Source organism: Dasypus novemcinctus, chromosome 17 (assembly GCF_030445035.2).
Source record: "Dasypus novemcinctus isolate mDasNov1 chromosome 17, mDasNov1.1.hap2, whole genome shotgun sequence".
Lineage (NCBI taxonomy): Eukaryota > Metazoa > Chordata > Mammalia > Cingulata > Dasypodidae > Dasypus > Dasypus novemcinctus.
The window spans coordinates 900,931-915,455 of NC_080689.1; the positions used below are offsets into that span (position 1 = coordinate 900,931).

The window sequence follows — 14,525 nt, forward strand, 5'->3', positions numbered from 1 at the left end:
CTGCAACTGGCCAAAGGAAACGCAGAAGAATCTGTGGTATATATAGTGGGTTGGGGTGAAGGGGAAATACTCTTGGAAATGAACTCTAAAAAGTTTTGGATCTCTTTAATTCCAGCAATCCTGAAGATTCATAGTTCTGGATTTATCAGGATAACAAGGAAGAGCTATTTTTAAAATCTCTGGAAAGAAAACAAAACACTCATAATGAAGGTTAAGGGAGCAATGGGAACTGGGTAAACAAGGGACAGGGTAGACTTCCCACTTATATTTATCAAACGTCTAGATGTTTGGTATATGTGAACACATTATCTATTCAAACACTGAATTGAAACATAACAAACTAATGTCCTAAAATTTACATACTTTATCTTTATGAGAACACTTTGAGCCTTGTTCTAAAGTCTATTTAACCCTAGTGTGTTTGACACAATTTCAAGACATTTGCTGTCAGGGATCTTCTGTGGTAGAGTAGAATGGATTGTAAACTGTAGATATATAGGGAGGGAGGGAGGGAGGGAGATGGATCCTGGAATATGTTGGATCAGTAGATTAATCTAGATACTCTAATTTTATCTCTTCTCACTGCTCATGAATATGTTTCTCCTACAGGGAACTTTAGTGGTAAGTCTTTAGTTTGAACAGAGCAGAGTTTACAAAACAAGCACTGGTAATTAGGGTGGGTTTTAGTTTAAAAGAGCATATACCATATCACAATGGCAAAAAGTTTTACTCAGATCTCAGTATCTGAAAAAAAGTACTTTTAGATGCTAGATTTTCTCTTTTTCTCTTCTCCTTGATCTCCAGGAAGCTGAGAGCTGAACTTACGCTTCACTTTTACCGCTGCAGTTGTTTTAAATATATCTGCATAACAATTTCACTCCTCCATAGCATTTGATGCTTCTACACTTATTTTCTTTCCACTCTCATATCAATTTCTTTTATAAGCAGTCAAATATTTTTTGGAATGAGTAGATATAGTAACAGAAGGAGAACAGAACAATGGTGATAGACCAATGGAAAGCAGATATTAGAGAAAAAATCAGACTTTGCAGCTTTTTATCAAAGTAGATAAAAGAAATAAAGGCATTAAAATTTATAAAAATAATCACAAAAAACAAGATTATTTCTGTGTATACACAACAAATAGCCCTCAAAGAACATCAATTGTGTAATATTATATAAAATTTTTATATCCATAAAAATTTTAATATTTTTGCTTATGAAAACATAATAAAACTATATGACTTCATAGAAGATTACCATAAACATGGTTGTTGTTGTCATTTTTTAGTTAAGCTATAGCACTTAAAGGAACAAATTTAAATTGTAGAGGAAATTCCCTCATTAGGAACTCCTCATTCTCCTGTGATGCTAGGTACACAAGGTAAGCAAAGAGTTAATGTAGCCTTTATTTTCAAAATGTAACAAATAATGCTTATGCAATAGTTTGTAGCTACCTAGTGCTATCTAGGTTTATTTAGTTACTAATGAACTTCATGTCCAAGAATGGCCACGCATATCAATTTTGTAATGTAGAAAAAGAAAATGCTTAACTGAATTAACTATCTGTTGTACACTTAATATCAAAAATATTAAACTTTTTATATAACCATTTTATATTAAAAATAATATTTAACAATAATATAGCAGAACCTTAAGTATACAGAAAATGTGCACTGAAATTCCTTTAATAACCAAATCATTTTTAACTTGGGCAAGAAGTCAAAAATTTGTGAAATGAAAGGGATCCTGTTCTAGTTCTAATTCTTTCCTTCCTTAAAATAAAGCAGAACAAAACAGAACAAAAAATGGCTTTAATAGTAAGCCCAGACCTCACACTCATGCTTCAGATCTATTTCACTGCTTCAAGTAGAATCTTTGGCAATTAATTATTAATGCATTAGAGGAAACGGAAACCACTGCCATGCCCACATGGAAAAGGGCTGTGAGGCACACGGGAAGTAGAATGGATAGTTCAGAGTAACTCATTTACCGGATTTTAACCTACTCAAGATCATTTCAGAACCTGAGTGATCCAATAGGTCAAATGCTAGTGTAACACCTGACAAACCTTCTTCCTTGCTTGGTGCCCTCAGAAGTTGGGTGCTGCTTGGTTCATCATCTTCTTGGTATTTCTGAGTAAGTCTCACAAAAAGTGCCCTTTGTACTGCAGGGAGGAGAGCTGGCACAGGCAGAGGGCTGTGGCCTGCTGTGCTGCTGCCATCAGACCCGCTCCCAGTGTTACGAGAGTCGTGACCGACGGGAGGCTGATGCTGGACAAGTTCACCATGCCACATCCCATCTGCACACACAACATGGAGAGAGACAGACGCGGGTTTAGCACATCCTCACACCAGACGGCACTACTGTGAGTTACAAGAAACCAAAGTACTGATAATGATCACATTTGATTATCAAACTGATATTGTAGTTTTAAGTATTTTTAAAACTTATCTAAAGTTCTATTATTTCAAAGTTTGGCTCAATTTAAAATATATTTTACAGTTTCAATGGCATCATATTTTACTTAGTTTTATTTAAAACAAACATTCCTACCATGCTTTTCTTTAATGAAAAACAGGTCTTTATAAATTTTTTTTTATATAAAATTTTTTAAAACAAGAAATGAGAGAGGTAGGGTAAGAGTAAGGAGCTCCTAGAGTCAGCTCTTGCCACAGGGCAGTTAGTAAACACCCAGAGCTCTCTAAACCACCTGTTTGGGGGCCCAGGAGACCAAAAGAGCATCCTGCAACATCCTTGAAAGAATGAAGAAGACTGCCCATCTGCAGTGAGGATCTGTGAGTAAAGCACTCCATGCTGTGGAAGCCTGTGCCAATGGGCCCCAATTCCCAGGTCCAAGTGGGCACTGATTTCAGCTACTGATTAGTCAATTTGGCTGGCTAAAGTATAATCCTAGGAACAGCTGAAGTTTGAAACTGTCCAAGTCAGAAAGAGGCCAGTAGCGACCATTTTAACTCTGCCCCCAACATGAGGGGAAGCAGGGTGGACTGAAAATCACAGTGCTGGTAGAGACTGGCTTCTTTCACCCAGGTCTGACTGCAGCTCTAACCTGGGCTCCAGCCCCACCTCCAGCAGGGAGGAAGCTGGCGGGATCTGTGCCAGCCTCTCCAGGTAACTGCAGGTGATGTCATCTGGCACAGACTGAATAGTCGGACACTAGTAGCTCCATCCCCACACCCCAACAGGACAGGAAGGGGCTGGTGTTCCCTCACCCTCTCCGGGCAACGGGCAACAGCAGGCACTTTTAACCTACAAGGACTGAACTGCTGGGCACCTGTGGTTCTATCCCCAACCACTAAAGGGCAGAAGGGAGAGCGCTCCCTCGGCCTCTCATGGCAACTGCAGGCACATCTGGCCCACGTGGGTTAGACTGTTGGGCAGTCTGAAGGGTCACTCCTCACCGCTGGCAGAGGAGAAGGGGGGCTGGTGCTATGTCAGTCTACCTGGGCAACTGTGGTCATTTTACCTTCTTCTTCCTTTTTGTTCTCTTGTGGTCATTTTTAAAACCCACACAGCATAGACTGCTGCCCACACCTGCAGCTCCATCCCCACCCCAGGCAGGGAAGGAAGGGGTGTGAAGCTTCATCAGTCTCTCTGGGCAACTACACTCTATGCCTGCATGACTTGGATTATTCCACACAGCTGGACTCTGCCCCTACCCCTGGCCAAGGAGAAAGATGAGAGAAGCTTCACTGGTCCCTGGGGCAATGAGGGCAGTTTGAGCCTCCACAGCTTACAGCAACCAACTACATTCTTGGCTCCTACTACACAACCAGCAAGGGAGAAAGGGCAGGAAGCCCTAAACTAAAGAGAGAAACTGCACCCAGAATAAATACTCTAGTAAGCCAGATGCCAAGACACCAGCAAAACATTACAATCCATACCAAGAAACAGGAAGCTATGGCCCAGTTAAAGGAACAAGATAAGTCTCCAGATGACATAAAGGAGTTGAGACAACTAATCATAGATGTTCCAACAAATCTTCTTAATAAGTTCAATGAGATGGCAAAAGAGATTAAGGATATGAAGAAGGCACTGGCTGGGAAGCGGATGTGGCTCAAGCAATTGGGTTCCCGCCTACCACATGGAAGATCCTGGGTTCAGTTCCCAGTACCTCCCGGAGAAGGCAAGCTGGTGCAACCGGCAAGCAGGTACAGCGAGCTGATGCAAAAGATGATGTAACAAAGAGACAAAGAGGAAAGGCAATGAGAGACACAAGAAACCAGGGAGCTGAGGTGGTTCAGGTGACTGACTGCCTCTCTCCTACATGGAAGGTCCCAGGTTCGATTTCCAGCACCTCCCAAAAAGAATACGAGCAGACAGAGAGCACACAGCAAATGGACACAGAGAGCAGACAGTGACTGCACATAATGACAGAGGATGGGAATAAATAAAATATTAAAAAAAAAAAAAAAAGGTTCTGGGTTGAGCACAGAAGAATCTGAAAGCCTATACAGAAAAATAGCAGATCTTGTGCGAATGAAAGGCATGATAAATGAAATTTAAAATACACTGGAGGCATATAACAGCAGATTTGAGGAGGCAGAAGGATTGGTGAGCTTGAAAACAGGGACTCCGAAAGTGAACACACAAAAGAAAAGATGAAGAAAAGAATGTAACAATTGAACAGTCTCAGGGCACTAAATGATGGCAAGAGATGTGCAAAAAAGCGTGTCATGGGTGTCCCAGAGGGAGAAGGGAAGGGAAAAATGGCAGAAGAAATACATGAAGAAATAATGATAGAAAATTTCCCAACCCTATTGAAGGACATAGATATCTGTGTCCAAGAGGCACAATGTATTCCAATCTGAATAAATCTGAACAGACTAATTCCAAGACACATACTAATCAGAATGTCAAATGCCAAAGACAAAGAGAAGCTTCCAAGAGCAGCAAGAGAAAAGCAATGCATCACACATAAGGGATACTCAATATGATTAAGTGCCCATTTCTCATCAAAACCATGGAGGCAAAAAGACAGTGGTATGATATATTTAAGATACTACAGAGAAAAACTTCCAGCCAAGAATCTTTTATCTGGTAAGACTGTCTTTTAAAAATATGGACAAGTTTAGAATATTCACAGATAAACAGGAAAAAAAGAGAGTTTATAATAAAAAAAGACTGGCTTTGTAGGAAATACTAAAGGGAGTGCTACAGCCTAAAATGAAAAGATAGGAGAGAGATGCTTGGAAGAGAGTCTAGAAATGAAGATTATTTCAGTAAAAGTAACTAAAAATCTCAAAAGAGTGGTGAAAATGAAATATGACAGATAACACCCAAAGGGTGAAATAATAATCCCCAATCAAAGAACGGACTGGCAGAATGGATAAGAAAATATGAGCCTCACCTTAGACCCAAGGACACCAATAGATTGAAAGTAAAAGCCTGAAGAAAGAAGTTCCATGCACGCAGTACAAAAAAAAAAAAAAAAAAAGAAGCTGGAGAAACTATACATATATTGGACGAAAGAGACTTTAAAAGCAAAACTGTTACTAGAGACAGGAAGGACATTACATATTAATTAAAGGGATGATTCACCAGGAAGAAATAACAGTCATAAATGTATATGCACCTAACCAGGATGCCCCAAGATACATGAGGCAAACTCTGGCAAAACAGAAAGGAGAAATAGTAGGAGGCTTCAATTATACCACTCTCAGCACTGGACATAACATCTGGGCAAGGATCAATACTGAGAGCTTGAATACGATAAATGGACTAAACCTAGTAGATATATTCAGAGCACTCACTGCACCCCAAAACAGTAGGATCTACATTCTTCTCAAGTGCTCATGGATCTTTCTCCAGGATAGAGCATATGTGGGGTCACAAAGCCAATCTCAATAAATTCAACAAGATCAAAATTATACAAAGCACTTCCTCAAATAATAGTGGAATAAAGTTGTAAATCAACAAGAGGTGAAAAAGGAGAAAATTCACAAATATATGGAGATTAAACAACACACTCTTAAATAATGAGTGGGTCAAAGAAGAAATTGCAAGAGGAGTCAATAAATATCTTGAGACAAATGGAAACAAGAACACTCTGTATCAAAGTGTATGGGATGCAGTGAAAGCAATGCTGAGAGGGAAATTTTATAACCCTCAATGCTTACATTAAAAGAGAAGAAAGAGTTAAAAACAATGACCTAACTACACAGCTGGAGGAACTAGAAAAAGAACAGCAAACTAGTCCCAAAGCAAGTAGAAGGAATGAAATAACAAAGATCAGAACAGAAATAAATGAAATTGAGAGCAACAACAACCAAAAAAACAAAACAGAGAATCAACAAAACCAAAAATTGATTCTTTAAGAAGATTAACAAAATTGACAAACCCTTAGCTAGACTGACCAAGATTAAAAGGAATAAGATGTAAATAAACTGAAAAATGAAAAAGGGGACCTTACTACTAACCCCACAAAAATAAAAGAGATCATAAGAGGGTACTATGACAACTGTATGCCAAAAAACCAGACAATGTAGATTAGATGGAAAAATTCCTAAGAACGTACGAGTAACCTACACCGACCCTAGAAAAATAGAAGACCTCAACAAACCAGTCACAACTACAGAGACTGAAACAGTCATCAAACAGTTCAGAAAGCAAAAAGCTCAAGACCAGATGGTTTCTCAGGTGAGTTCTACCAAGCATTCAAAGATTTAATACCAATCTTACTCAAGCTCTTCCAAAAAAACTGAATAAGAAGGAATACTATCAAACTCATCCTATGAAGCCAATATAGTCCTAATATCAAAGTCAGGTAAAGATATTATGAAGAAAGAAAATTACAGACCCATTTCCCTAATAAATATGGATGCAAAAATCCTCAGCAAAATACTTGCTAATAGAATCTAACAATACATTAAAAGAATTATTCATCATGATCATGGGTTTTGTACCAGGCATGCCAGGGTGGTTCAACACAATGAGCATAATACAGCACATAAATAAATCAAAGAAGAAAAGTCACATGATCCTATGAATTGATGCAGAAAAGGCATTTAAGAAAATAAAGCATCCTTTCTTGATAAAAATACTCTAAATGATAGGGATTGAAGGAAACTTTCTCCACATCATAAGGACCATATATGAAAAACCTGCAACTAACATTGTACTCAATGGTGAAAAGACTGAAAACCTTCCCACTGAGATCAGGGACAAGACATGGATGCCTACTGTCACCACTGTTCAATATAGTGAGAGAGGTTCTAGCTAGAGCAATCAGGCAAGAAAAAGAAATTAAAGGCATCCAAATTGGAAAGGAAGGAGTATCACAAATGATATGATCCTATATCTAGAACACCCAGAAAAATCTACAACAAATCTGCTAGAGCTAATAAATAATTTCAGTAGAGTGGCAGGATTCAAGATCAATACACAAAAAACAGTCGTGTTTCTATACACTAATAATGTGCAATCTGAGAAAAGAAAGTCAGGAAAAAAAATTCCGTTGACAATAGTGACTAAAAGAATCAAATATTTAGGAATAAACTTAACCAAGGATGTAATGCACTTGTATTCAGAAAACTGTGGTGCACTGCAAAAAGAAATAAAAAGAAACTTAAATAACTGGAAAAACATTCCATGCTCATGGATTGGAAGACTAAATATCATTAAGATGTCAGTTCTACCCAAATTGATATACAGATTCAGTGCAATCCTGATAAAAATTCCACCATCATTTTTTAAACAAGTGGAAAATACAATTATTAAATTTATTTGGGGGAAGCGGATTTGGCCCAATGGATAGGGTGTCTGCCTACCACATGAGAGGTCCAGGGTTCAAATGCAGGGCCTCCTGACCCGTGTGATGAGCTGGCCCACATGCAGTGCTGATGTGCACAAGGAATGCCCTGTTACGCAGGGGTGTCCCCCGCATAGGGGGGACCCACACGAAAGGAGTGCACCCCGTAAGGAAAGCCACCCCACAGGAAAAAAGTGCAGCCTGCCCAGGAATGGTGCTGCACACACGGAGAGTTGATGCAGCAAGATGACACAACAAAAAGAGACACGGTCACACTTCCGGCAAGATGGTGGCTGAGTGAGCTTGCCTTGCCGTCTCTCCTGGGAAGAGGCAGCTGGGCACCGCTGGAGGTTCTCCAGGACCAGGCTTTTTCAGGATTTTTTCAGGGCAGGAAGTGTCTGGACATCGATTTGGTGGGAAGGTAACGGAAAGGACTGGTCTATAAGATATAATTTGGGACTTTTCAGGAGGGGGAGGCAAGATGGCGGCTGAGTGAACTTCCCGGTTACTAGCTCCTGGGGGGAATCGGCTGGGAGGCGTCAGAGACTCTTTGGGACCGGCTGTTTCGGGATTTTTCCTGGTCCGGAGGTGTCTGGACATCGATTTGGAGGGAAGGTAACAGAGAGGATCCATCTGTGAAATATACACGGAGATCCCAGCTACGTGTGGAGGACTCCCTCCTTGGGTAGGCGGAGCCGAGGCAGCTAGCACCGCGGCGGGTGGCGGGCGGGAGAGCCGAGCCGCGCTGTGCTGCGGCGGGCGGCGGGCGAAGGAGACAAGCCCAGCCGAGCCTAGCCGTGCTGCGGCGGGCGGCGGGCGGGAGAGCCGAGCCGCGCTGCGCCGCGGCGGCGGGCGGTGGGCGGGGAAGCCGAGTCCGGCCGAGCCCGGCTGAGCTGCAGCGGGCGGGGGGGCCGAGCCCAGCCACGCCGCGCCGGGCGGCGGGCGGGAAAGCCGAGCTCAGCCGAGCCCAGCCCAGCCGCGGCGGGCGGCGGGTGGGGGACCGGAGCCCAGCTGAGCCCAGCTGAGCCTGGCGGCGGGGTTTCTGTTCTTTGTTTTTTGTTTTTTTTTTATTTTTTATTTTTTGTTGTTGTTGTTGTTCTTGTTGTTCTTTTTTTTTTTTTCAATCCTCTCTTTCTTGTCCACAATATTCTTCTTATACTATTTTACCTTAACAATACAATAGGTCCTACAGGAAATACCTCACATTTGCTGGGTTTCCTCACCCTCCACTGCCTCATTTCTCTGTGAATAGATTTAGCCTATCTACACTATCCCCTTTCCCCTACAACTTGATATCCTCCACCATCTGCTATCTCTCCTATATTCCATCTCCCTTTCTTTGATCCACAAAGTGTCTAACTCTTAATTTCTAATACCTTTGTTTAGTTTTCCATCTGGTATTCGTCCCTGAAACTATTACCTTTCTTTTCTCTTTCCCTCTCTCACGAAAACAATAGCCTCTTAGTACGTACCACATTCCTCCCATATTCAGTCGTCTACCTCATTATAGGTACTTTCCTACTACTATAACTCTACACAATTTACATGATCTAACCTCCATCCTCCCAGAACTCATATTGTTGCTTTGTAAACATATATCACCAATACTACTTCACACTTTTTCCTTCCTTACACAATTGACTTTCCCCAGCACTAATACTTTCCTTTAAAGTGAGCTTAACTAGCAATAAGAAATTGGAATAAGAAGAACAAAGTGACAAAGAGAAGATATAACACTTACGCAAAAACAACAGCTAATTAATTTCCAAGACTAGACAAAGAAGCTAACGAACTGATTAAACCCGTCAAGAAAAAATGTTGACAAGACAGCAACAAAAATCTACAAACCAAACCAGTAATCAGGAAAACATGGCTGAATCCAATCAACAAACTGAAAATCAGGAAGGGGGGCAGGACTTCGCACAAGCAATGAAAGATCTCAGAACATTTATCACCGACAAATTTGATGAAGTAATGAAAGAGGTTAACAGCGTGAAGACAACACTTGGAGGGGAAATTGCAGACATGCGCAAAAAAATAACAGATATGATGGAAATGAACACCACAATTCAAGAAATCAAAAATACACTTGCAGCAAATATCAGCAGACTAGAAGAGGCAGAGCAGAGAATTAGTGATGTGGAAGACAGTGCATTGGAAATCAAACAGATAGTAGAAGTGGTCAATAAAAAGGTAGAAAAAATCCAGATAGGACTTAGGGACCTGAATGATAACGCAAAACGCTCAAACATACGTATTATAGGCATTCCAGAAGGAGAAGAGAAGGGAAAGGGGTCAGAAGGAGTGTTGCAGGAAATAATGAATGAAAACTTCCCAAATCTACTGAAAGAGACAGATGTACATATCCAAGAAGCACAGCGCACTCCACTGGTCATAAACCCCAACAGGCCCACCCCAAGACACATACTTGTCAAATTATCCAATGCTCAAGACAAAGAAAAAATTCTAAAAGCAGGAAGAGAAAAGAAAACCATCACATACAAGGGAAACTCCATAAGATTAAGTGCTGATTTCTCATCTGAAACGATGGAGGCAAGAAGGCAGTGGTATGATATAGTCAAGGTACTAAAGGAAAAAAATCTCCAACCAAGAATACTCTATCCAGCTAAACTAGCATTCAAAAATGATGGAGAGTTCAAAATATTCACAGATAAACAGAAACTGAAAGAGTATATCAACAAGAAACCTCCCCTTCAAGAAATTCTTAAGGGAATTCTGCAGGAAGAAAGGAAAAAACAGGACAGTCAGAGATGGAGGAGAGTGTAAAAGCAACAAGAAAGACAAAAATAGAAGGGAAAAATAAAATAATACAAACAAAATATAACAAACACAAATCCAACCAAAATATGGCTACCATAAATAACTCTCTAAACGTAATAACACTGAATGTCAACGGATTAAACTCACCTATCAAAAGATTCAGACTGGGACACTGGATAAGGAAATACGACCCATCTATATGCTGCCTACAAGAGACACATCTTAGACCCAGAGACTCATGGAGGTTGAAAGTGAATGGCTGGAAAACAATCATACAAGCAAACAACAACCAAAAAAAGGCAGGAGTAGCTATATTAATATCAGACAAAATAGACTTTAAATGCGAAACAATTGTGAGAGACAAAGAAGGATACTATATTTTAGTGAAAGGGACAATTTGTCAAGAAGATCGAACAATCATAAATATTTATGCTCCTAACAAGGGCGCCTCTAAATATGTGAGGCAAACGCTGGAAAAACTAAGTGAAAGAATAGATGCATCTACAATTATAGTGGGGGATTTTAATATACCACTATCAACTCTGGACAGAACATCTCAAAAGAGAATCACTAAAGAAACAAAACATTTGAACAGTATATTAGAAGAGCTGGATCTAATAGACATATATAGATCATTACACCCAAACACAGCAGGATATACATTTTTCTCAAGCGCACATGGAACATTCTCCAAGATTGACCATATGCTAGGCCACAAAGAAAGGCTTAATGAATTCAGAAAGATCGAAATCATACAAAACAATATCTCTGACCACAGTGGAGTCAAGCTGGAAATTTGCAAGGGACAGAGACCCAGACTTCACACGACAATTTGGAAATTAAACAGCACACTCTTAGAAAAACAGTGGGTCAAAGAGGAAATCTCAAAAGAAATCAATGACTACCTTGAAACAAATGATAATGATAACACAACATACCAAAATTTATGGGATGCAGCAAAAGCGGTACTGAGAGGGAAATTTATAGCCATAAATTCATATATCAAAAAAGAAGAAAGAGCAGAAATTGAAGAATTAACTGCACATTTGAAGGAATTAGAAAAACAACAACAAAGTAACCCAACAGGAAGAAGAAGGAAGGAAATAACAAAGATAAGAGCAGAACTAAATGAAATAGAAAATAAGAAAGCACTTGAAAAAATAAACAAGACCAAGAGCTGGTTTTTTGAGAAGATCAACAAAATTGACAAACCTTTAGCGAGACTAACAAAGAAAAAAAGAGAAAAGATGCAAATACACAAAATAAGAAATGAGAAAGGTGATATCACCACTGACCCCACAGAAATAAAGACTATCATAAGAGGATACTTTGAAAAACTATATTCCAACAAAAATGACAATTTAGAGGAAATGGACAAATTCCTAGAAATACATAAGCAGCCCATACTGACGAAAGAAGAAATTGATGATCTTAACAAACCAATCACAAGCAAAGAGATAGAATCAGTCATTAAAAATCTCCCAACTAAGAAGAGCCCAGGGCCAGACGGCTTCACAGGTGAATTCTACAAAACATTCCGGAAAGAACTAACACCAATCCTGGTGAAACTATTCCAAAAAATCGAAACAGAAGGAACACTGCCTAATTCCTTCTATGATGCCAACATTACCCTAGTACCAAAGCCAAACAAAGACACCACAAGAAAGGAAAATTACAGACCAATTTCTCTAATGAACCTAGACGCAAAAATACTTAACAAAATACTTGCTAATCGTATTCAACAACACATTAAACGAATTATACACCATGACCAAGTTGGATTTATTCCAGATATGCAAGGATGGTTCAACATAAGAAAATCAATCAATGTAATACACCATATAAACAGATTGAGAGAAAAAAACCACATGATTATATCTAGAGATGCAGAAAAGGCATTTGACAAAATACAGCACCCCTTCCTGATAAAAACACTCCAAAAGATCGGAATACAAGGAAACTTTTTGAACATGATAAAGAGTATATATGAAAAACCTAAAGCCAACATTGTTTACAATGGCGAAGTCCTGAAATCCTTCCCTCTAAAATCAGGAACAAGACAAGGATGCCCATTGTCTCCACTCCTATTTAACATTGTCTTGGAAGTACTGGCTCGAGCACTGAGACAAGAACCAGATATAAAAGGCATTCAAATTGGAAGGGAAGAAGTCAAAATTTCATTATTTGCAGATGACATGATCCTATATATAGAAAACCCTGAGAGATCTTCAACAAAGCTCTTAGAACTCATAAATGAGTTTAGCAAAGTCGCAGGTTATAAGATCAATGAGCAAAAATCAGTAGCATTTCTATACACCAATAATGAGCAAGATCAGGAGGAAATCAAGAAACAAATACCATTCACAATAGTAAATAAAAAAATCAAATACTTAGGAATAAATTTAACTAAAGAGGTAAAAAACTTATACATCGAGAACTATACAAGATTGTTCAAGGAAATCAAAGAAGACCTAAATAAATGGAAGAATATTCCCTGTTCATGGATAGGAAGACTGAATATTATTAAGATGTCTATCCTACCAAAACTGATCTACACATTCAATGCAATCCCAATAAAAATCAACACAGCCTTCTTTAAGGAACTAGAAAAACTAACAAAAAAGAGGCCCCGAATAGCCAAAGACATATTGAAAAAGAAAAACGAAATAGGAGGAATCACACTTCCTGACTTCAAAACATACTACAAAGCTACAGTAGTGAAAACAGCATGGTACTGGCATAAGGAGAGACACACAGACCAATGGAATCGAATTGAAAGTTCAGATATAGAACCTCATGTATATACCCATATAATATTCGATAAAGCCACCAAACCCTCTCAACTGGGAGAGAATGGCCTATTCAACAAATGGTGCCTGGAGAACTGGATAGCCATATGTAGAAGAATGAAAGAGGATTACCATCTCACACCTTATACAAAGATCAACTCTAGATGGATCAAAGACCTAAATATAAGAGCCAAGACCATAAAGACCTTAGAAAGCAGTGTAGGGAAACATCTACAGGACCTTGTAATAGGAAATGGCTTCATGAATATCACACCAAAAGCACGAGCAGCAAAAGAACAAATAGATAAATGGGACTACCTCAAAATTAAAGCCTTCTGCACCTCAAAGGAGTTTGTCAAGAAAGTAAAAAGGGAACCCACACAATGGGAGAAAATATTTGGCAACCATATATCTGATAAGAGACTTATAACTTGCATATATAAAGAACTCATATATCTCAAAAACAAAAAGATAAACAACCCATTTAAAAAATGGGAAAAAGATTTAAACAGACACTTCTCCAAAGAAGAAATACAAATGGCTAAAAAGCACATGAAAAAATGCTCCAAATCCCTAGTATCAGGGAAATGCAAATCAAAACTACAATGAGATACCATCTTACTCCCATAAGATTGGCAGCCATGAAAAAAACAGTAGAATACAAATGCTGGAGAGGATGTGAAGAAAGGGGAACACTCATCCATTGCTGGTGGGAATGCAGAAGGATCCAACCATTCTGGAGGACAGTTTGGCAGTTTCTCAAAAAATTATCCATAGATTTGCCATATGACCCAGCAATACCACTGCTGGGTATATACCCATCAGATCTGAAAACAAGGACACAAACCGATATATGTACACCAATGTTCATAGCAGCATTGTTCACCATCCCCAAAAGTTGGAATCAATCCAAAAGTCCATCAACAGATGAGTGGATCAATAAAATGTGGTATATACACACAATGGAATACTACTCAGCTGTAAGAACCAATACACTACAATTGCACGTGATAACATGGATGAACCTTGAGAATCTTATGTTAAGTGAAGCAACCTAGGCATTGAAGGACAAATACTATATGACCTCAATGATATGAAATAAGTTAACTGCCTCAGAGAGCTAGAGTCTGGAAAAGAGGCTTACTGGAAATCGGGGGGTGGAGGAAGGATGTGAGTTAATGTCT

The 14,525-nt window shown here is 39.3% G+C and overlaps 1 protein-coding gene across 2 annotated transcripts in view; it reads right to left on the reverse strand.

The window, feature by feature from the left end:
- Positions 1–14,525, reverse strand: part of ZC3H6 (zinc finger CCCH-type containing 6) — a 94,774-nt gene that overhangs the window by 2,681 nt on the left and 77,568 nt on the right. For both annotated transcript variants that reach the window (XM_071208696.1, XM_071208697.1), the window contains one exon: positions 2,072–2,302. In XM_071208696.1, the coding sequence (XP_071064797.1) occupies positions 2,072–2,302 (231 nt within the window). The remainder of the gene's footprint in view (positions 1–2,071; positions 2,303–14,525) is intronic.